General features: G+C 33.3%; 2 protein-coding genes across 2 annotated transcripts; both read right to left on the reverse strand.

Moving 5' to 3' along the window:
- Positions 1-8,114: 8,114 nt before the first annotated feature.
- LOC142542049 (uncharacterized) lies at positions 8,115-8,633 on the reverse strand. Its single transcript, XM_075648498.1, has one exon. The coding sequence runs from the start codon at positions 8,631-8,633 to the stop codon at positions 8,115-8,117; it is 519 nt and encodes a 172-aa protein (XP_075504613.1).
- Positions 8,634-16,265: 7,632 nt separating this feature from the next.
- Positions 16,266-18,159, reverse strand: LOC142541695 (uncharacterized). Its single transcript, XM_075648164.1, has 3 exons — positions 17,357-18,159; positions 16,930-17,079; positions 16,266-16,797 (listed from the first exon to the last, which is right to left on the reverse strand). The coding sequence occupies exons 1-3, from the start codon at positions 18,029-18,031 to the stop codon at positions 16,513-16,515; spliced, it is 1,110 nt and encodes a 369-aa protein (XP_075504279.1). The 5' UTR covers positions 18,032-18,159; the 3' UTR covers positions 16,266-16,512.
- Positions 18,160-23,478: the final 5,319 nt, after the last annotated feature.

The following is a 23,478-nucleotide window of genomic DNA, read 5'->3' on the forward strand; positions in this document are numbered from 1 at the left end:
ATGTCACTCTTAGATATTTGGGTGTATGAGCACCGTAGTACTCCACTATGTACATGGATCAAATGTATCGTCATTTTTTAACATGCTTTTGTGGCCAATGTTTTCCCACATAACTCAGTCTTATCTATATATTTGCGAATTCTTTATTAATAATTGTATCTTGTGGTTCAAACTTATCGGCATGAAAAACTTATGTGCATTCAAAAATCCCCGTCGCGACCTCATTGTAAAGAGCAATAGAGCTATTTTTTTAGTAGAACCGGGGATTCAACAAAAAAAGGTTGTGGTATGCAATGATGTATCAAGTATATCCTTTATTTCAGACTCAATAATCACTATGATAGGCTGAAAATTTGATTCGACGTTGTTCAAGGCCATCTTGATATATTCTTTAGCTCGAAGGAGTTTCCCAAATCGAAACCTCGTGAATGGCTTTCTACCTCCATCAACAACTTGGAGAACTTTTACCAAAGGAGCAAATACTTTCAAGCCTAAGATTAATGGTGTGAATTATACATAAACTTCAAAAAATCCCATGTCGTTTCTCTCTCATCAATTTAGCTGCAGCAATATTGTTGGTGTGATTGTCATTTACAATCTAAACAACATTGGGAGCTCCTACTTGTTCAAAACACTTGTCAACATACTAAAAAATAAGTGTAGTTGTGTGTGCCTCGTCTAAAGACTCCTTAGACTCTTAAAATATAGCATCATCCTTGCAATTAACACACAAATTTAATATGCTTTTTTTATATCACTCAATGCATTTGTCATAATCGAACATCCATTCTTTGTTCATTCTTCTTCATGTTTCTTCAACGGTTGATTTGTTGTTTCTACTTCAACTTTCAAAAGTGGCTCTTTAAGTTGATATTGTGTTATAGGCTTGAACCCTAGTCCAAATTGACTTATTGTCTCCATTAGTTGTTTGAAATTATCATTATTAAGAGCATTGAATGAGATTTCATTTTCATAAGCCCATCTCTTTGACATATTATTGAACTTGTTGATTTCTCTTTTTGAAAAGAGTCTCATTTATATTTTTTAAAAAACCACTTTAATCCTGCTTGAACTTAAATTTTATGAACTTAAATTTTTCACTTTAATCCTGCCTGAACTTGTTGATTTCTCTTTTTGGCATTGCAAGGATTCAATTGGATATGAGTGAAAAATCTCAATATGAGATATGTTTATGACCCTTACACGGTGGTATTGTAACTGTTATATGGCCTTGTCTTTATGGCCTTGTCTCCTTCGAGGAGTAAAAATTGAAGACTGATATCAGTAAATCATGGGAATTAGAAGAATCTCAGTGCCTAGACCAAAATATGCTTATGTGGGTGCTGATTATATGTTATGCGAATTATTTTAGGCATGCTATGATATGTTGTTTTCGAAAATCATGTGTATTTGTTATGTATATGCTCGAACGGCCCCCACTTACTGAGTGACGATTATATCACTCACTCTTACTCTCCCCTCCGAATAAGTCTGAAGAACATATAAAGGAAGATGAACAATACCAGTTTTGGGGCTAGTGATGGACGAAATAAGAGTCATTGGAGTTTACGTTGTTCGTTTTAAGTTTTATTTGAGTTTTCGTTGTAAACGCTTCTGCATATTTTTTTTAAATTGTAAAGACAATTGAATGATTGATTGTGAGAAATAAATTGATTTTGTTTTATACTGTACTAAGAGGCTTGTTATTTGACGATTATATAATTGTTAAATAACACTAGTGGACTAACCCCTGTCTCGGGGCGTGACAATCGATGTCACTCTTAGATATTTGGGTGTATGAGCACCGTAGTACTCCACTATGTACATGGATCAAATGTATCGTCATTTTTTAACATGCTTTTGTGGCCAATGTTTTCCCACATAACTCAGTCTTATCTATATATTTGCGAATTCTTTATTAATAATTGTATCTTGTGGTTCAAACTTATCGGCATGAAAAACTTATGTGCATTCAAAAATCCCCGTCGCGACCTCATTGTAAAGAGCAATAGAGCTATTTTTTTAGTAGAACTAGGGGTTCAACAAAAAAAGGTTGTGGTATGCAATGATGTATCAAGTATATCCTTTATTTCAGACTCAATAATCACTATGATAGGCTGAAAATTTGATTCGACGTTGTTCAAGGCCATCTTGATATATTCTTTAGCTCGAAGGAGTTTCCCAAATCGAAACCTCGTGAATGGCTTTCTACCTCCATCAACAACTTGGAGAACTTTTACCAAAGGAGCAAATACTTTCAAGCCTAAGATTAATGGTGTGAATTATACATAAACTTCAAAAAATCCCATGTCGTTTCTCTCTCATCAATTTAGCTGCAGCAATATTGTTGGTGTGATTGTCATTTACAATCTAAACAACATTGGGAGCTCCTACTTGTTCAAAACACTTGTCAACATACTAAAAAATAAGTGTAGTTGTGTGTGCCTCATCTAAAGACTCCTTAGACTCTTAAAATATAGCATCATCCTTGCAATTAACACACAAATTTAATATGCTTTTTTTATATCACTCAATGCATTTGTCATAATCGAACATCCATTCTTTGTTCATTCTTCTTCATGTTTCTTCAACGGTTGATTTGTTGTTTCTACTTCAACTTTCAAAAGTGGCTCTTTAAGTTGATATTGAGTTATAGGCTTGAACCCTAGTCCAAATTGACTTATTGTCTCCATTAGTTGTTTGAAATTATCATTATTAAGAGCATTGAATGAGATTTCATTTTCATAAGCCCATCTCTTTGACATATTATTGAACTTGTTGATTTCTCTTTTTGAAAAGAGTCTCATTTATATTTTTTAAAAAACCACTTTAATCCTGCTTGAACTTAAATTTTATGAACTTAAATTTTTCACTTTAATCCTGCTTGAACTTGTTGATTTCTCTTTTTGGCATTGCAAGGATTCAATTGGATATGAGTGAAAAATCTCAATATGAGATATGTTTATGACCCTTACACGGTGGTATTGTAACTGTTATATGGCCTTGTCTTTATGGCCTTGTCTCCTTCGAGGAGTAAAAATTGAAGACTGATATCAGTAAATCATGGGAATTAGAAGAATCTCAGTGCCTAGACCAAAATATGCTTATGTGGGTGCTGATTATATGTTATGCGAATTATTTTAGGCATGCTATGATATGTTGTTTTCGAAAATCATGTGTATTTGTTATGTATATGCTCGAACGGCCCCCACTTACTGAGTGACGATTATATCACTCACTCTTACTCTCCCCTCCGAATAAGTCTGAAGAACATATAAAGGAAGATGAACAATACCAGTTTTGGGGCTAGTGATGGACGAAATAAGAGTCATTGGAGTTTACGTTGTTCGTTTTAAGTTTTATTTGAGTTTTCGTTGTAAACGCTTCTGCATATTTTTTTTAAATTGTAAAGACAATTGAATGATTGATTGTGAGAAATAAATTGATTTTGTTTATACTGTACTAAGAGGCTTGTTATTTGACGATTATATAATTGTTAAATAACACTAGTGGACTAACCCCTGTCTCGGGGCGTGACAATCGATGTCACTCTTAGATATTTGGGTGTATGAGCACCGTAGTACTCCACTATGTACATGGATCAAATGTATCGTCATTTTTTAACATGCTTTTGTGGCCAATGTTTTCCCACATAACTCAGTCTTATCTATATATTTGCGAATTCTTTATTAATAATTGTATCTTGTGGTTCAAACTTATCGGCATGAAAAACTTATGTGCATTCAAAAATCCTCGTCGCGACCTCATTGTAAAGAGCAATAGAGCTATTTTTTTTAGTAGAACTAGGGGATTCAACAAAAAAAAGGTTGTGGTATGCAATGATGTATCAAGTATATCCTTTATTTCAGACTCAATAATCACTATGATAGGCTGAAAATTTGATTCGACGTTGTTCAAGGCCATCTTGATATATTCTTTAGCTCGAAGGAGTTTCCCAAATCGAAACCTCGTGAATGGCTTTCTACCTCCATCAACAACTTGGAGAACTTTTACCAAAGGAGCAAATACTTTCAAGCCTAAGATTAATGGTGTGAATTATACATAAACTTCAAAAAATCCCATGTCGTTTCTCTCTCATCAATTTAGCTGCAGCAATATTGTTGGTGTGATTGTCATTTACAATCTAAACAACATTGGGAGCTCCTACTTGTTCAAAACACTTGTCAACATACTAAAAAATAAGTGTAGTTGTGTGTGCCTCGTCTAAAGACTCCTTAGACTCTTAAAATATAGCATCATCCTTGCAATTAACACACAAATTTAATATGCTTTTTTTTATATCACTCAATGCATTTGTCATAATCGAACATCCATTCTTTGTTCATTCTTCTTCATGTTTCTTCAACGGTTGATTTGTTGTTTCTACTTCAACTTTCAAAAGTGGCTCTTTAAGTTGATATTGAGTTATAGGCTTGAACCCTAGTCCAAATTGGCTTATTGTCTCCATTAGTTGTTTGAAATTATCATTATTAAGAGCATTGAATGAGATTTCATTTTCATAAGCCCCATATTATTGAACTTGTTGATTTCTCTTTTTGAAAAGAGTCTCATTTATATTTTTTAAAAAACCACTTTAATCCTGCTTGAACTTAAATTTTATGAACTTAAATTTTTCACTTTAATCCTGCTTGAACTTGTTGATTTCTCTTTTTGGCATTGCAAGGATTCAATTGGATATGAGTGAAAAATCTCAATATGAGATATGTTTATGACCCTTACACGGTGGTATTGTAACTGTTATATGGCCTTGTCTTTATGGCCTTGTCTCCTTCGAGGAGTAAAAATTGAAGACTGATATTAGTAAATCATGGGAATTAGAAGAATCTCAGTGCCTAGACCAAAATATGCTTATGTGGGTGCTGATTATATGTTATGCGAATTATTTTAGGCATGCTATGATATGTTGTTTTCGAAAATCATGTGTATTTGTTATGTATATGCTCGAACGGCCCCCACTTACTGAGTGACGATTATATCACTCACTCTTACTCTCCCCTCCGAATAAGTCTGAAGAACATATAAAGGAAGATGAACAATACCAGTTTTGGGGCTAGTGATGGACGAAATAAGAGTCATTGGAGTTTACGTTTTTCGTTTTAAGTTTTATTTGAGTTTTCGTTGTAAACGCTTCCGCATATTTTATTTAAATTGTAAAGACAATTGAATGATTGATTGTGAGAAATAAATTGATTTTGGTTTATACTGTACTAAGAGGCTTGTTATTTGACGATTATATAATTGTTAAATAACACTAGTGGACTAACCCCTGTCTCGGGGCGTGACAATCGATGTCACTCTTAGATATTTGGGTGTATGAGCACCGTAGTACTCCACTATGTACATGGATCAAATGTATCGTCATTTTTTAACATGCTTTTGTGGCCAATGTTTTCCCAAATAACTCAGTCTTATCTATATATTTGCGAATTCTTTATTAATAATTGTATCTTGTGGTTCAAACTTATAGGCATGAAAAACTTATGTGCATTCAAAAATCCCCGTCGCGACCTCATTGTAAAGAGCAATAGAGCTATTTTTTTAGTAGAACTAGGGATTCAACAAAAAAAGGTTGTGGTATGCAATGATGTATCAAGTATATCCTTTATTTTAGACTCAATAATCACTATGATAGGCTGAAAATTTGATTCGACGTTGTTCAAGGCCATCTTGATATATTCTTTAGCTCGAAGGAGTTTCCCAAATCGAAACCTCGTGAATGGCTTTCTACCTCCATCAACAACTTGGAGAACTTTTACCAAAGGAGCAAATACTTTCAAGCCTAAGATTAATGGTGTGAATTATACATAAACTTCAAAAAATCCCATGTCGTTTCTCTCTCATCAATTTAGCTGCAGCAATATTGTTGGTGTGATTGTCATTTACAATCTAAACAACATTGGGAGCTCCTACTTGTTCAAAACACTTGTCAACATACTAAAAAATAAGTGTAGTTGTGTGTGCCTCGTCTAAAGACTCCTTAGACTCTTAAAATATAGCATCATCCTTGCAATTAACACACAAATTTAATATGCTTTTTTTTATATCACTCAATGCATTTGTCATAATCGAACATCCATTCTTTGTTCATTCTTCTTCATGTTTCTTCAACGGTTGATTTGTTGTTTCTACTTCAACTTTCAAAAGTGGCTCTTTAAGTTGATATTGAGTTATAGGCTTGAACCCTAGTCCAAATTGACTTATTGTCTCCATTAGTTGTTTGAAATTATCATTATTAAGAGCATTGAATGAGATTTCATTTTCATAAGCCCATCTCTTGACATATTATTGAACTTGTTGATTTCTCTTTTTGAAAAGAGTCTCATTTATATTTTTATAAAAACCACTTCAATCCTGCTTGAACTTAAATTTTATGGAGCAATCTTCGATGCATATTTATCCATGAGGCCAAGTAGAAAAGATTTTTTAATTCCATATATTCCTTCAATTTCACCACCTTCTACTTTCTCAAGAGAGATATTCATATGTGCTCTACAACTTTCTTCTTCCATTATTTTGTTCTTCTTTTTGTTTCTCTTTTCAAAACTAGCACGTTCCCATTTTTTTCTATCTTCTTGATATGTTTTTCGACAACCAGATACATTTCCAGGTATATTGATATGTGTTCCTTGATCCTGTACACTAGCCGCGAACATCATTTTCCTGCACAACTTGCATTTACCTTTGTCGAGATTTTTAGGATCAATCAACATACCAAACTCCCATTCAATGTTATTTGACTTTCGTCTAAACATCCCAAACTTGGGTTAAGTGACTAATGCGGTCTAAGATGGATTGCTTGCCATTGTAACCTATTGTTAATCACTTAATTGTAATATGAAAAGAGATTTAACAGTACAATCAGAAACTTTAGAACCTATGTGATATAAATAATTAAATCAGTAAATCACTTTAAAAAATAAAATAATATCAGTAGAACCCTTCAAACTTAATCAGTAGTTCCAAAATGAATACAAACAAAACAGTTTACTTTCGATTTTCAAATATGTTTAATTTAGCAGAATTAAAAAATTCGTACACACATCGATCGTCCCACACAACAGCATTAAAAGAAGATAAAACAATGCATTTTCCAAAAAAAAAATCAAATATAGCATTGACGGAAGATAAAAATAAATCGAAAGATGAAAAATACCCGCTGAGTGCTGACCTAAAACCATTAAAGAATGAAAAAAATGTACATAATTTTTGAAATTATTTTAACTGAAAACCAGTGTTCTAAAAAGTGGTAGGCGGTAGGCGGACGGTTACCTTCCGCCTAGCGCCTAGGCGACTAGGCGGGGCCTAGGCGGTTGCCTAGGCGGTTGTCTATGTGGTTTTTTTTAAAGCTTAAATTAATTAAGTGGTTCATGAGTATTATGTTTGTATATGAAATATATATTATTATAAATTTTAAAATTGTAATAATAAATATATATTAATAAATTTTTATATATGAATCATTCACATCAGTTTACTACTTTACTACAACCGTTGTACAATAAAAATTAAATTTGTTCAACATTTTTTCCAACATAATATATTGATATTAAACCTAAACATCTAACTCTTCTAGTTCATCTCCATATTTTTCCAATACTTCTTCTGTATCGGATTCAAACTCAAAATCCATGGCTTCTTTTTTTTAAAAGTAGAAATCCGGCTAGGTGGTGATATGCATATATACTATAATTAGGAATATCATAATTTGTTTTTTTTTTTTAAGTGTAAACCGCCTAGGCGGATTTTTAATTGTAAAATCGCCTAGGCGGCTTTCGCGCCAGGCGGCGCTCGGACCGCCTAGGCAGTCCGGGCGCCGCCTAGGCGGCCGATTAATATGGTGGCGTCTAGAAGTTTCGACTAGCCTAAAATCGGCGGCCCTAGACGGGGATTTTTAGAACACTGCTGAAAACTATCGATTCCCATCCCCAAATAGATTTTGTGGGAACCATAAAATGATCACAATTTGCAAGAATTTCCAGCATATTACAATCATAAATAATCTCAACTCAAAAAGAGTTTTCTGCTCAATCCATCATTTTATTGGAATTAAAGTAAAGGATAAAAACCATGGAAACATCAATTTATTCACATTATTATTGTACAAGAAGGAGATTGCCATTTCCCCAACCATTTATCCCATCCACAAACTCCCTCCTCCCTCCGCCCTTTGGCACTGTGACGATCAGCGCTCCGTCCACAAACATCGCGGTCGCCATCTCCGGGAGGCTCGAGGGTGGCAATCGATACCGCCACGTGTCGACCTCCAACTTTTTTAAGGACAGCTCCACGTTACTCATCCCCGACCCCTGGTCGTTTCTGACCACAATCTTGATCACCCCGGGATGAATCTCCACTGCATGAGCCCTCACATCGCCTATGCTGACATCATAACCATCGACCTCTATCTCCACGATGAATTGGAAGAAATCATCCCCCTCTTCTACCACCACATCAGCATCCGACCTAAAGGGAAGCTCCAGGACTTTGCTGAAAACATGAGGGAGTTTCTTGAGCTTTTTTTGGATCACATTTCCTTCCATAGGGTCCATGAAATCGTGACCGCCGTCTCGGATGGCGACGTTTCTCTTGGTTGTCATGGGGTGCACCCTCATAGCCTCAATATCTTGTAAGGATGAAATGAATACGAATATAATGATCAGAACCAAATTCTTGCTGAAAAGATAATTTCTTGGAAGATGAAAGTGTAAAGATGGAATCATTAAGGTTTCTTGTTCGAGATTTGAAACAAACACAAAAGAACAAAAAATCTAAACATTAAACATTAACAATGGTTTGTAAATATGCTTTGATACATACATAAAATTTGTGCAGATTTCTTATGCAAAAAAAAAGGGATTTGCAATAATATGTACAAAAAGATTAAGAAAGCAAGAAGTTCGGAATTTTTATTTTTATTTGGTGTGCTTTTGGGCTAATATTATTTGTTGTGATGAATTGTTATTTATACATCACACAAATGAAAAGTGATAGAGGTTTTATGGATATAAAAGTTCTTGATTCAAGAATTTTAATGGTCGGCGTTAGAGGAAAATTCTGAGGGTGACCCCAAATCACTTATCTATGTCCAAAACCGAAATCTCTATTTTACCCAATAATTTTCTAATAATGGACATGTACATGACTTTCCGTAATACCCTAAAATTTAAAAATGATTATTCTAAAAAGAAAATTCTAAAAATGATGGCCATTCAAATTTGAATGAAAAATACTATAATCAATAAAAAAAAATGCAACGTGACATTAAGATTATGAGTATGTCTCTTGTGAGACGGTCTCACGAATCTTTATCTTTGATACGGGTCAACCCTACTGATATTCACAATAACAAGTAATACTCTTAGCATAAAATGTAATACTTTTGCATGCATAACCCAAATAAGAGATGTGTCTCACAAAATACGATTCGTGATACTGTCTCACACAACTTTTTGTTTGTCTAAGATTATTATTTTGAAAATAGAATAATTATGACATTATAAAAATGAATTATTATAAAGTTTTGAAAGGGTTTAAAAAACACCAGTATAAAAGTACTCGATTTTTATAAATTATTTATAGATAGACACACACAAAAACTCTCTTGATGTGTGGAATACAAATGGAAAGATGTTACACGCTATATGTTTTGATTGTATTTTTGTATTATGAACTAATTTTTCTTTCTAGAACATGCATTTTTATTATAATTTAACTCGACTATAGTTTTTTATTAATAAACTCACAATGAAATGCTAAATATTGCAGATGATGTGCATGATGTTTTGGGAGAAGGGATGTTTTCTGCACTTCCGGGGAGTCCAAATACAAAATCAAATGGCTTCTCCGAATTATCAGTGGCAGTCTTCGCCTAAAATCGGATGAAACGGAAGACAAGAGGCAGTATGGAAAAATGAAATTTGGCTTGTCTGCTGATGAATCTTCATAAACAATTCTTCCAGTTAAAAATGCTTTGAGAGACGTCGAAGTACCCCATGGATCATCACTATACTTCTTCAGCTCTAGGGTAATAGCAAAGGAAAAGAGATTGGAAAATATACACACTGTCCCTCAAATCTTAACTCCAAAAGAAAGGAGAGAACATCAGAAAACTGAATTATTATAATCTAATTCCTTATTTTATAGATACTAGTACACCGATGCACGCGTTGCGTGTTTGTACGATATTTTTTATAATTTATTTGGTTTATATTTAAATGAAGATCAAAATATATTTATAAGAAATAGTGAGTAGCTACACTGTAATTTTGATATATGAACTAAAAAAATAAATAGAAGAAAAGAATAAAAATAAACACAAGTAGGAATTTTGAACCTACAACCTCATGGCTAAAAAACAAAGGTTTTATCCGCTAAACTACATGTTACTTGCATAAATTTTTTAACAGTTTATTAATATATATAATTAATAAAACAAACTATGACACCAAAAATTAGTTACTCTAAAGGTCTCTTGCTTAATAATATAGTATAGATAAATAGTAGTTTCATATCAAAAGACTTAAATCCTTAATTTATTTAAAGATATTACGTACTATTCATATTTAAAACCTGAATTATTATAATCTAATTCCTTATTTTAGTATTTAAAAAAATCCTTAATTTTGGCCTAGAGAGAACCCGAATTAATTCTTGAATTATAACCCATATGAACTATTACAACACAATACATATATAGCATAGCTTAAACATATACAATGACTCATATAATAATGAAACCAGGGTGTAAATGAAATGAATCGAACCGAATAATGTAAAAATATGAGTATATATTCTAGATCGATCCTGAAAAACATGCATGAAATAATTAGGTTTTGTTACTAGTTTAATTCTAAATATAGAATGAGTAAATTATATGATAAATAATAACAAGATTTATCTTAACTTTGCGATGTGATTGGTGTGGATTTTCATTGAAATTTCAACCACATCATGTTATCCGGTGCAGTTTGAATTTTTTTTCAGATCGCAGTTTATTCAATATAGTGAAAAAAAAAAAAGAAAAAAAAAAAGCGGTGTGGTGCGGTTCAATTTGGGCAGTTGAATGGTTTTTTTAAAAATTGATAAGCACTAATTGTAAGTGTCACCTTTCTTTATTTTGCTTGATTTAGCGTCACATTTAGGCTTCATTTTAATTTTGGTCCGTAAGTCTTAATATTAAATGAAAAAAAAAAATTACAACACAGAGGATTGTGCATTACAGTTGATTTTTTTCCACCACAGCACCGACCATGGTTTGCTGAAACGGTATCGGAACGGTCTGCCGTCCAACCAGCTGCTGCGATCACTGCCTCGGCTAGGATCTATATGTACCTTTATATATCAAGAGAAGACAGAACGAGGCCCGTCTTGACGAAGTTCCGGGGTGTGAACGTTGATGTTTTGGAGCGGCGTTACGTAGATAGAAAACGTCGTGTTATCGGTGGAACGGCACGGAACAGAACGGTAAAAAGAAAAAAAAAAGTAATATAGGAGCAAAGTATTCTAGAATACTTGAATATACAAATAAACAATTGCAAGGCTTGGTGTAAAGAATATTTAACTGTAGGTTTCAATTTGAATTCAAAAAAGCAATAATCTTTTATTGTAGTTGGGCACTTTTGATTCTTTAAAAAGAATGAAGGAGCAAACTGTGGTAGTGAGTGTCAGACTATGTTTCCAAGTGAACCTATGTGTGCCAGATTTTTTTTCAAATAATGTACATTGCATTGCTGTAAAGTTATTTATTATTTGATTTGAAAGCATCGTGTAATGCTTAAATTTACCATTTTCTTGATTTTCATATTACACAAATATCCATACTCAATTTTGTAGCTGAAATTATGTCGTAATCAGAATTATAAGGTATGGATATATTGTGTTTTCTTTTGAAGTAATACATTATATTTATTTATCTTTTATATTTATAATTTCGAAGTTGTTGAAATTTGATAAATATTTGGGCTTTTGGTGTTTTGTTTGAATTTTTTAATTTTGTATAAGTCAATATAGTATTCTAAATCATCGCCTGATGTTTTCTATAATTTTGGAGATTATAAAGTTAATATTTGCATTCAAATGCATGAAATTTTATAAGGTACGATATCTTCTTTCTTCTAATTTACTTATAATTTGTGAAAATATTTAGTTTTGAATGAAACATAAATAAATCTCATAATAAAGATTTTAGCGAAATGATTTATTTTCAAATAATTTGCGAAATTATTTTGTTTTTCCTAATATTACACTATCTATTGACATCTTCAATAGATTGTATTAATCAGTTTATTTTTTCATTTTGGAAAACTAAAATAATGGCTCACTAAGTATTTTGAAAAATATCTTCAGAATCCGATATTAGTTGGGAGTTTGGTCAACCCATAAAAGCATCCCAAAAAGCCTGCTACGGTTGATCATGAAGAATGGTGGATTGGCATCAGCAACAATAGCGAAAGTGGAAACGAGCATAGACCATTGCTTGGCTTTCTCTAGAGTTAAGCATGATCTTGCTAGCCTTTTTACCAATGTACAGAATGTTTGAAGTTCTCTAAGCAGTAGCAATACTAATAGGCTTATTAGCTCTGAAGTTACATTTTCTTTCTTTCTGTTTTCTGATTTCTTTGGTCATTTCTGGATTATGTAACATTTTATCTTTAATATATTTAAATTGTTTATATGTCTGGAGCCTAAGTATCTTGTTTACTATTTGAAAATGCATTTAATCAAATGTTAATAATAACTTTTTCTGTATCTAAGTGGGAAGGTTTTGCCAACTCCCTTGTGCACGTGGCAAAGTCTAACGTAAATGGGAAGGTTTTGCCGGACTGTCATTGGATGAATGATTTTATTAATCTAATGTATCTTGTACTTTTTACATTTCAGTTTGCAGGATCAATCAAGAACCAATATTACAACAAATCTCAATATGATGAAGTTAGAAGTGAATGGAGCGAATTCATCTATTCTTATGTAGGTGCTTAAATGGATCATGTGGGTCATTGTGCATTTTAGGATATATTTGTGGATATACAATTTTGGTTTTGTGGATATACTTGTGGATATATTTTTGGGTTATTCGTACATGTGGATACATTTTTGGGTTATTCGTACTTGTGGATACATTTTTGGGCTATAGTACTTGTGAATTTGTGGATATATATATACTTGTGGATTGGTAGATATACTTGTGGATTTTTATCATTTTTAGATGGATAATTTATGAATCAAATGAATGTATTTTAAGTTATATATTTTTACTTCACTACTTTATTAAATTAGTGTGGTGGTTATCAAAAATTAATTCGTTAAATTAAAATGGTGTTGCAATAAAATATGATTATTTCCTTCAACACTAAACTAAATGATGAAGTAATAAAATACAAAATAATTCGTCATATTAAAATTGTTTCGAAGTTAAAAAAAGAATTTACTTCACCACAACTCAATAATTCTGAAGTCGTTCGCATCGATTACGTCACCAAAATACAAAACCTGTGAAGTTATATAAAATATTTACTTCGTCAATCAATGTAACTATGTAGTTATATATAAGCTATTACTTCCACACTTTACGAAATCGATGAAGTAAAAGACGTTCTTTTACTTCGGCATCGGTCTAATTCCGGACCGGTTTTCACTCATTGAACCGGCCAAAGACTTCACTAATTTCTTGGATACGACTTTGGTTATTATGCGAAGTAAAATGGTACCCTATTACTTCACGTGCGTCTACTTCGGCAATTATCTACCTATGACTTCATTGAATATGCGAAGCAAATTAAGGAAATTCTACTAGTGAGTAGTCAACTCTAAAAGCTTTGCCTTTTCAATTGGAAAGAACTTGGAAAACATTCAAAGTTTGTAACAGATTTTTTTTAAACCAATTAATTTTAGTGGAAAATAGGTATTTTACATAGCCAAAATAGAAGAGTTGCTTTCTATAAAAAAAATGTCAATGAAGTTGCATATAAAAAAATGAAGCTTTGTACCTTAACTTGGTAATTTGATAGCTAGGACTGTCAACATATAGAAAAAATGAATAAAATCATTTAGTCCAATTAGAGAATAGACTTGAAACGTCTGGAAATCATATCCCGATCAGTCTTCGATTATGGGTTCTTTTAATAGCATAATATACCTTGACATCAAAGGTTGAAACTTAAGCATTTGAAACGCCACGACCAAAGAATTATATTGGTTATCATCTTTTGACCCATTATCTAGCAATCCAAAAAGGATGATGATGATGAGACCTCTTATTGCAGATTATGGGTTTGGATATGTCGAATCCATGAGTGATTGTGCAATCTTGGGAGTTTCCTCACTCGATGTGGGTATCCATCCAGGTTATGTTATACCTCTTAAATGTTAGTTCATGGAAGCGTCTTAAGGATCTCAAAAGTGGTCGTCCGTTGTGTAGCGTGATCACTTTTGTTAGTTATAAGTTTCACTGGCTCGGCTCTATTGATATTGTGTATCTGGATTTGGAGAGTGAGAAATACAAATATTTTTGAGCGACCCAAGTACGGAAAACCTACAATTTATATATACTTTGATGATTTGATTTCTGTGTGTTATTGCTTGTTATGGAAACAATCACGATGTTTGAGTTTAAAGGAATATGGTTTGAAAGAAACCTAAACTAAGAAGATTTGATTTGAAAATAATATTCATGAGATATCGTCTCAAAAAAATGGTGTATGCTACCATATGGGGAAATATTATTGCAGACTTCATATGATTTTTTTGTTTGCAACCCAAGGGATGACACATTAAAGATTCTTCGGGTGGTGATCGTATTCTTCATTCGTTCCTTAATGAATATCGCTACGTTGAAAGTATGGTCTCACTTGGTGTCAAATGAGCAATTGTAGGGGCTAGCACACCTAACTATACAACCACATCTCTGGTTCGTGCATTTGCAGTTTCCAAAAGCACATTTCTTTTAGTACAGTTCATTGTGATAACATAGCACAAATCACGTGATCAAGCTAAGATGTGAATCTTACCTCTCCAAAAGTAAAGAGAATTTCTCAACTCAGATTACGGTCTTCTTCGTAAATTCCATATCCATTTTCTTTGCACATGCATTGGTCAACTATTACATTCATTATCTACAAAAACCTGTAACAAATACAAGAGCCATTTGGCATGGAATTATCCCTTTCTAAGCTCAGATGTGGCCTTTGACCTTCGAATCCGTCCCTGCGTGTACTAGCAAAGCGGTCATAAGAGTGATATTGGGTGGTTAATTGTACAAGTAAACACAAGTTACTTGAATAATTTATAAATAGGAGAAGTTTTCACATCTTGCTAAATAACACCGGAAGCTTTTAGACCCAATCTTTTCCACAACATTCTAGGTAATTCTACATGAGCCTAGAATGTTGAAGCTGTGCCCACTGCATTCTAGGTCCTTCCGCATGCACATAGAGTAGTTTAATCAATAGGAGCAATTTATAGTACAACCGATTTTCTGGTTCAGTTTGCACAAGCTGTTTTAAAAGTGCTCCTAAAACACCGCTAAAAACACTTCACCGCCACAGATTGAGAATCATCAACCATAGGGACAAGATTACACTCTTTCATCTGTTTGGTTAATGATTATTGTAGGTTTATTAAAGGATACTCTGGTAAAGCCACACCATTGATGAACTTTTAGGACAGAATCAACCATGGGGGTTTGTGGATACAAGTGCCAAGGCGTCTGATGACTTGAAAGATGCAGTAATCAATAAACCTATCTTAGCCTTACCTGACTTTAGTGAGGAGCTCGAGCTGCATATGGATGTCTATGACTGTGCTATTGGCAGTGTTGCTAATGCAAGAGGAGAATCCCACAGCTGGATGGTCATAAACCTCAAGAACAACCTTGTGTTGCAGCCCTTGCTATCTGAATATGGCCATTATAGTGTGCGTATACATATATTTCACATATCAATTTATTAAAAGTGTTCAAGTAAGGTATATATATTGCATAAATGGTTTTTCTATGACATTGCATTAATTATTTTCATAAAGCTATATATATAAAATTGCTATAGGAATCTACTTATAAAGTCAGGTTTTCTAAATAAGCTTGCGTGCGTGAAGATAACAACTATAGTTGTTCTTGTTGCCAAACCAAAGATTTATATCATGTAAGTGGTGAGATGCAGAGGCCCGGTTGAGTCAAAAGGGCTAGCAGGTTTGAGCAAATCTGACCAACACCATCATGCGATAACTATTAATTCATTCGGAGTAAGAAATAATGAAATTGGCATCAACTGCTTTCATATAGTGAACTTTTTACAAGACAAGAGAGTAGGTTCCACCTTCGAAGACAATGTGTATATTTTGGTTCGAACATGGAGATAATCAAATTAATCTACACATAGAACAGCTGCACCTAATCCAATTTTTTAAGAACAAAAAAAATCAGTTGACTTCTAATGCTGAATAATGAGAATCGGTCTTTGCCATTACAATCAAAAAGATATTTCACGTCAGATTTTCTTAAGTTGGAATTTGATAGCTCCTTCCTGAAAAATAGGAAGGCTGGCTTCCAAATGCAAATAAACCCCAGAATTCTTGCCTCATCTTTTCAAATTCTCTGATCAGCCTAAGCTTCAAGAACTCCATTAAAGCCGACATCAGTCTTGGATTGTTCAATATGAAGCTCCGTCTGTACTCAAGAATCCATGTATTTGGGTCAAACTGCACCACAGAAGCACTCCATTTTTCTTGCACCCAAGAAATATTACCACGGTGAATTGTATACTTCGCTTCCCCATTTGACCACTATTACAAAAGATGCATCACAAAGTGCAAGCCAAGTAAACAACGCAATCGAGAGGTTCTTAGCTCAGGAAACCAATAATAGCATATGAAACTGCATAACTAATATAAGTAATGCAAATGCAAATCATTTACTTGTGTGACTCTTCCCGATATAATGCTGAATAATCGGGGAGAATATTGAGATGAGAGCAATCCAGCTGTCTGCAATGGCCATCCCCAAATGCTTATCTCTTCTGTCATTGATTCATACAGCACACATTGCGAATTCAGCAACAAACCATCCTAAAATACAGTAGATAATTCTATTCAATTTTGAGATTGGTAAAGATTAAATCCCCATAATGAATAAAAAAATCATCTAAGAAACAAGATCAAGTGCGTGCACATTCATTCATCATTTAATAGTCATTTATTTTATTAAAATACTCATAATCAATCAAAATAATCTTCCAAGAATCAATATAAATTTCATACCCATTCATAGTTAGATACGGTAATTAACACGAATACCCAGAACAAGTATCCAAGATTACAGAGGCCAAAAATTCGTCCAATATACCTCACTGATTCTCCACAGAGAATTATTAGAGCTGCAGCTTGAGACCTTTTCCCTAATTAAACCTTGTAATTCATTCTCCAAGAAAAGAAACCTTGTATTGAATTCCTCTAAATCCCATGATTTCTCACCCAAACTCTTAACAATATCCGGTGAAAATTTAGTCTTCAAAACCCCAGAAACCATCCAGGAAACCCCATACTCCATACCCAATATCAAGATCAAGCATAAACACCACCTCACCACAAATTTCCCAAATCCCAACTCCTTGTTTCCTTTCTCAACCCTTTCCTGAAAATTGATTCTTGCAGTGCTATTCAGCGGCGGAGAAACAAAAATTTTCTTAATATGAGCCCTAGGTTTTGGCGTAAAAACATCTGTTGATGAAGGGTTGAAAGCAATAGGGCTTCTTGAAACCATAGGCCTTGAAGCAGAGATTTTCGTAAGTGAGCTTCTGGGCTTACTTTGTGGCATCAAATCAAGAGTCGCATTGATGCTTTCTATGCAGATTTCGCAGTGGCAATTCGCATCTTTTCTGCATCCCGGAAAATAAACGCTGTCTCGAGTTTCAGATGCGTTGCTGTTCACTGTGGTGCTGGATTTAACAGATGAATTTGGTGTAAGAAAATTTGTTTCCGTGGTTTCTTCCATGGGTTTGGGGCTTTTTCTTGAAACCATTTTTCTGGGCTTTGAGATTATCTGGGTTTCGTGTAATTTCTTGATCTCGAGAGTAAGAGAGGACTATAGAGTTTTTGAAATTTGAATGTAACGGTCCTCCAAGAAAGGTTTCAGCTTTGAATTAACTCGCCACGAGAGTACGGAGTGGAGACTGGAGATAACAAGAGGAACTCGAAATGACTGTTTTGCCTCCACAAATCATTTTCCCCCTAAAAAATGTGATTTCTGGAATTTGTTTTGAAATTATGTTACATAGAAATATTTAAAAAAATGATGATAACATAGTTGATTATTAACTCTTTTGAAAATTGTGAATATTAGTAGAGTTGACTCGTGTCACAAATAAAGATTCATAAGATCGTCTCACAAGAGACCTACTCTTTGAAAGAAGCTCCGAAAATATTTATGTCATGGCATTGAAATTTAAAATGTAACTATCTATTTGACCACAAAGTCTCTCTCTTTGATCATTGAAAAAACTTCTCTGTGACTAAAAATATATAATAAATTAATGTTTCATCTTTCAAACCAAATAATGAGAAGTACTAAAATGTCACACAGATGAGTGTGGTTCATATATATACATCTAGGTGTGCAAACGACTCAAACTCCGTCAAAACTTTAGCTCCATCTCGAGTCGAGTTCGAGTAGCTCAAGTCCACAATTGAGTTGAGCTTGAGTATACGATGAGTCTATTGAGCTACTCAATTACATACACATATTATTTATTTAAAATATAAAAAATCGAGTTTTTTGAAACTCGAGCAACTAATACATTATCGAGTCGAACTCGAGTTCGATATTTTTAATTTTTTTTCGAATCGAGCTGGAGTAATACATCTATCGATTTTTCATTTCACACTCAACTCACTGGGAAATACCATATGATTAATTACACTACATAAATTATCTATATCTAACCAATTTTTTATTAATCATGCTATTAGGTGACTGTTACAAAATCAAAACCGTTTTAATAGACTTCATATGGTTGACTAAGACGAACATGCAAATGTAATTGTTGTGTTATATTACGTGGAATTGAACACAGAACAAGCGATGTAAGAGTCGACAAGAATGATCTTGTACGAATGTTGTTACAATTTTTTTTATTAATAACAATAAGTCTAGATTGAATTATGTCATATTATTGGTTAATTCTAGGTGAAGTATTGCATGATCACCTTTAGATTTTATATCGTCGTTTGAAACATATTTCTCATTGAAATATTGTGGATATACTCTGGGGTCGGTGTTTTGTTGGCCTCTCCATTATGTCTCTACCTACTCGTGCACATCCTTCTATATATCTTCTCGGCTGGATCAAAGAACCTCTAACCAGGGGCATAGCCAAAGGCTCCTGTACCAGGGCTTTAACCCGGGTGGCCCAATTTTTTTTTAAAAAAATTATATGTAAATTTTATATAATTTTGGAATAATATAATATTAGTTCGGGTAGATCAATTTAATATATTAAAAAATTATAGAGTTTAAAATTTTAGCTCGGACGGAATCATATTTTTGGTTCCGTCATTTCCTCTAACTCATAAAGGGTTCCCACCATCCATAAACTTTTTTTAAGAAATTAATTAATGAATCCATTAATAACCTTTGTTTGGTTCATTCATCAAGAAAAAACCCAGCCCAATCCAGAAGCCCGTGGTAATTTCTTATCATGTACATTAAATTCATTCCACCATCAACGGCGATATCCATACACGATCGTATCAAACTGTACAAATACTCGATCCTTCCATCTTTCTGTCCTTATATTTCAACTTTTGATTATACATGCATCCACTCTAGGAATATAAGATTAATTGAATCTGCTGATGTATTTCAATTCTAGCTCGATCGATCGAATTAAATGAATTTATTGAGTTTGAGCTTATGTCATTACGAGCTTTCCGCATTTATAATGTTTTTAGTACTATATACATCTATGTATGGAACAATATAGTTCTGTTTTTTTTTTTTTTCCTAATGTTTTCGATCAATTTACGGAATTAGTCCACTAAATTGTAATTTTTTTTTTCAATTTTACTCATTTTCACCATGGTGCTGGTCATATGGCTCTAAAAAGTGACGATGTGTCACTGGAAATTACTGACCTGACATCAAACATGGCTGATATGTGTGATATATCAAATATAAAATGATTAAAATTGAAAAAGAAATGTAAATTTTTGGATTAAGACAGTGAATTGACACTGATAATATGACAACAAAAAACTTGCAAGTTAATGTAATTTCTTCTATCTAACACACACACACACACATATTATACACACACATTGTTACATACACACATATATATATATATATATATATATATATATATATATATATATATATACATGTGAGTTGATTGTCAGTCTGTTATTTATATTGTTTCTTGATCAATTGGGGGCAAGGCAGATAGGGCTTGATTGGAAAAATTATCTTGAATTACAAGATATAATTTATCCCTTAAATTAATTTTTAAATTTAACTTCTTTATAGATAAGATTTCATGATATATTGAATTAATGGTTTTGTCTTTCTAGATACGATATTTGTGATAATGATTTTTAAGATACGATATTATTGATTTAAAAAGAGATTGTTTCTAATATAATTCTAGATTTCCATATCTTGTATATTTCTTTTAAAATGAATCCTAGAAGATAAGACTACTATAAATAAAGGAAGAAAGTTAAGGAAAGAGAGTGGTCGTTCCTTTAGGTGCTTTAATTCTAATGCTCTCAACACCGTTTTGTCTTTCACTCTTCATTTAAAAGTTTTTGTGGCTGCATATAGTGTGTACTTTGCACGTCGTGGATTTCAGAGAAAAACATTCTATAAGGACGTTGCTGTTTTGAAGAGTGATGTTTCACGTATTGCCGTGATTGTTGGAGACATCTGCAGACAACATTTGTGAAAGAGTTGGCTGAAGATTTGTTTTTGTTGCTCTAGTTTTTGACATCACGTTTTTCCTTTCTTAATTGTGTTTTAGTGTTGTTGGTTGTTTTAAAAATGCTTTATTTTTCATCGTGTTGAGAAAATTGATTTTCATTAAAATCACTAGTATTGATTTTCGTGTAAACTCGTTCGTTTTCTAGTGATTATTTTTGTCATGAGGCACCGCCACAAGTATATATACTTGTGCAAAATTTATTTTGTTCCATCTACTTACTTAACGTCAATTTGTGTCATAAACTTTTATATTCTGCTATATGTTATCTGAAATGTCATAACATTTCCCACGACAATTAATTCTGATAAACACAAATTGCCGATTAAATATGATTTTACTATTTCACATACGATCTTACTCGATTAACTGTTAGACAAAATATACCCCCATACCTTAAGGGGCTTAAATCTCAGAATTTTATCAAGAACAAGTTTTGTAAATATTATTTAAACTCACAAATGATCAACTTGTGATCGAAACACAAATATCAGAGGATCGTGATTTGTAGGTGGTAAATAATATGGGCCACAAATTAAACTCCTGTACGTCAGATGTCTGAGTCGAGATGCCACAACATGCCACCACTAATGCAAAATAATGCAGCACCCTCGTGAAACCAAGCACATGCATGATACCAGAAGCATTTACTCATTAGTGTACTGCATAAAAAAATATTTTAGCCTAAAAATATGATGTAACATTCTGATTCTGGCTAATAAATAGCTAGGTGAAATCTGAAAAATATTTTGCAAATTTGTTGCATGTCCTTTGGGTTTGCCTGGCCATTGACTTCTTCCCTAGCTTGGGATTACGTTGTTTTCTCGCTTTAATGTCGTTTTCTTGGGAAAATTAGGAAATCATTAAATCAAGTTGTGAATTAGTTGAGTTTGATGACATGATAATTAATAATGGTTTTTGAACAAGTTGGTGGACTAATTATTGATTTAAATTATAGAAGTTGTTAATGACAGTCATCTTCTGGTGTGGAAATTAAACAATTAAAAGTGTTGAATAGTTTGAAAACCAATTATTATTAATGAAACAAAATGAAGATGGATCATTTAGATTCTGGGGAATTTTTGCTGTTTGATCAGTGGCAAGTTAGTTGGCTCCATTCCCATTTCTTGATTTCCCTTTGTTTTCTTAATATTAATATAATATATAAACTATATATTTACAAAAGGAAATAAACCAAAATTTTGATAAACTTGTTGTTATTGTTATCACTACAGCAAAAACAGCTTTTCGCAAATTAACTTTTCGCAGAACGTTGCACACTGTCCCAAACAAGAGAGGAAATGGATTTATTTTGATCGATTACGTTAGATATGAAAAATAACAAACCAAGAGAAACCCTCCATTGAAATAACTCTTGCCATACCCTAATCTTCATCCAACGAAAATTTAGCTGAGGCGGGACGATTTTCAATATATTTAGAGAGGACGAAACTTAATCTTTATTATTCATGAATCTTGGGTTTTTTTTTTCCAACCCTTTAATTTTCCCTAGCTAGTAATAAGAAAATGTGGAGTCAACTCCAACCTGTGATGTGTGTGATGATCTCGAACTTTTTTTCGGCGACGACGATGAGGATGACGAAGATGACAAATCTCCGGACCTCTTTCGGAGCATCTGCTTCATGCCATCGGCTACTCGAATCGCCGGGTTCGATTTATATTTTCGACAGAACGACATGTGTGCCTTCACAGCTTCATCCATTCCGAAGTACTGTTTCTTGCTTCTGTTCACTTCATCTCTCACAGCTTCTGAGCACAGACCACACAGCCATTTCCCGTCGAATTTTTCCTTCACTTCTGTGATGTAATCTTGCGTGCAGTCTTCCTTCAATCCGCAGCACTCGCACTTTATCAACTCGATGTCCATTTCTTTGAGGGGGGTAGTTTCTTGAGAAAAATGAGTGGAGAATTTTGATTTATATATGCTTCAATTTTGTAGGATTGAACTCATGAAAAAGGCGTTATCAGATTTGCTCTCTCTTTTTCGGTTCCTTGCTACGTGAAAATTGAGAAAGAGTTCTATGTATTATATATTATATATGGGCTATTTGCGAGTTTTATTGGTTGGACTGCGAGAAGCTAGAATAGTTAGGAGATTTGGTGAATTTATAGTACAGAAAATTTGCATAATTATCTCCATGCTCTAAGGGACATGTTCCTTTGGGACCACCCATCCTTCAATAAATAAAAAAATTCAAATTTTACATTAATTGTTATTTCTTCGTCTTCAATTAGAATATTTTATATAGACGACTATCATCATTGTATTCAGAAGAGTCATTCCAGCGTGTTTATGTCATCACTCATACGTACTTTAAGAAACTTTCAAGAGAATCACCTAACCCAAAATTACTCCAAATCAAGCATGCTTAACTTTGAAATTCTTATGTGATCAAGCTCTCGAAAATAAAATACACTTTCTTAATATTGGTAGTACCTATCAAATTTTTTAAGCAATCATCAACTGCACAGT

This window comes from Primulina tabacum, chromosome 4, assembly GCF_025594145.1.
Source record: "Primulina tabacum isolate GXHZ01 chromosome 4, ASM2559414v2, whole genome shotgun sequence".
Classification (NCBI taxonomy): domain Eukaryota; kingdom Viridiplantae; phylum Streptophyta; class Magnoliopsida; order Lamiales; family Gesneriaceae; genus Primulina; species Primulina tabacum.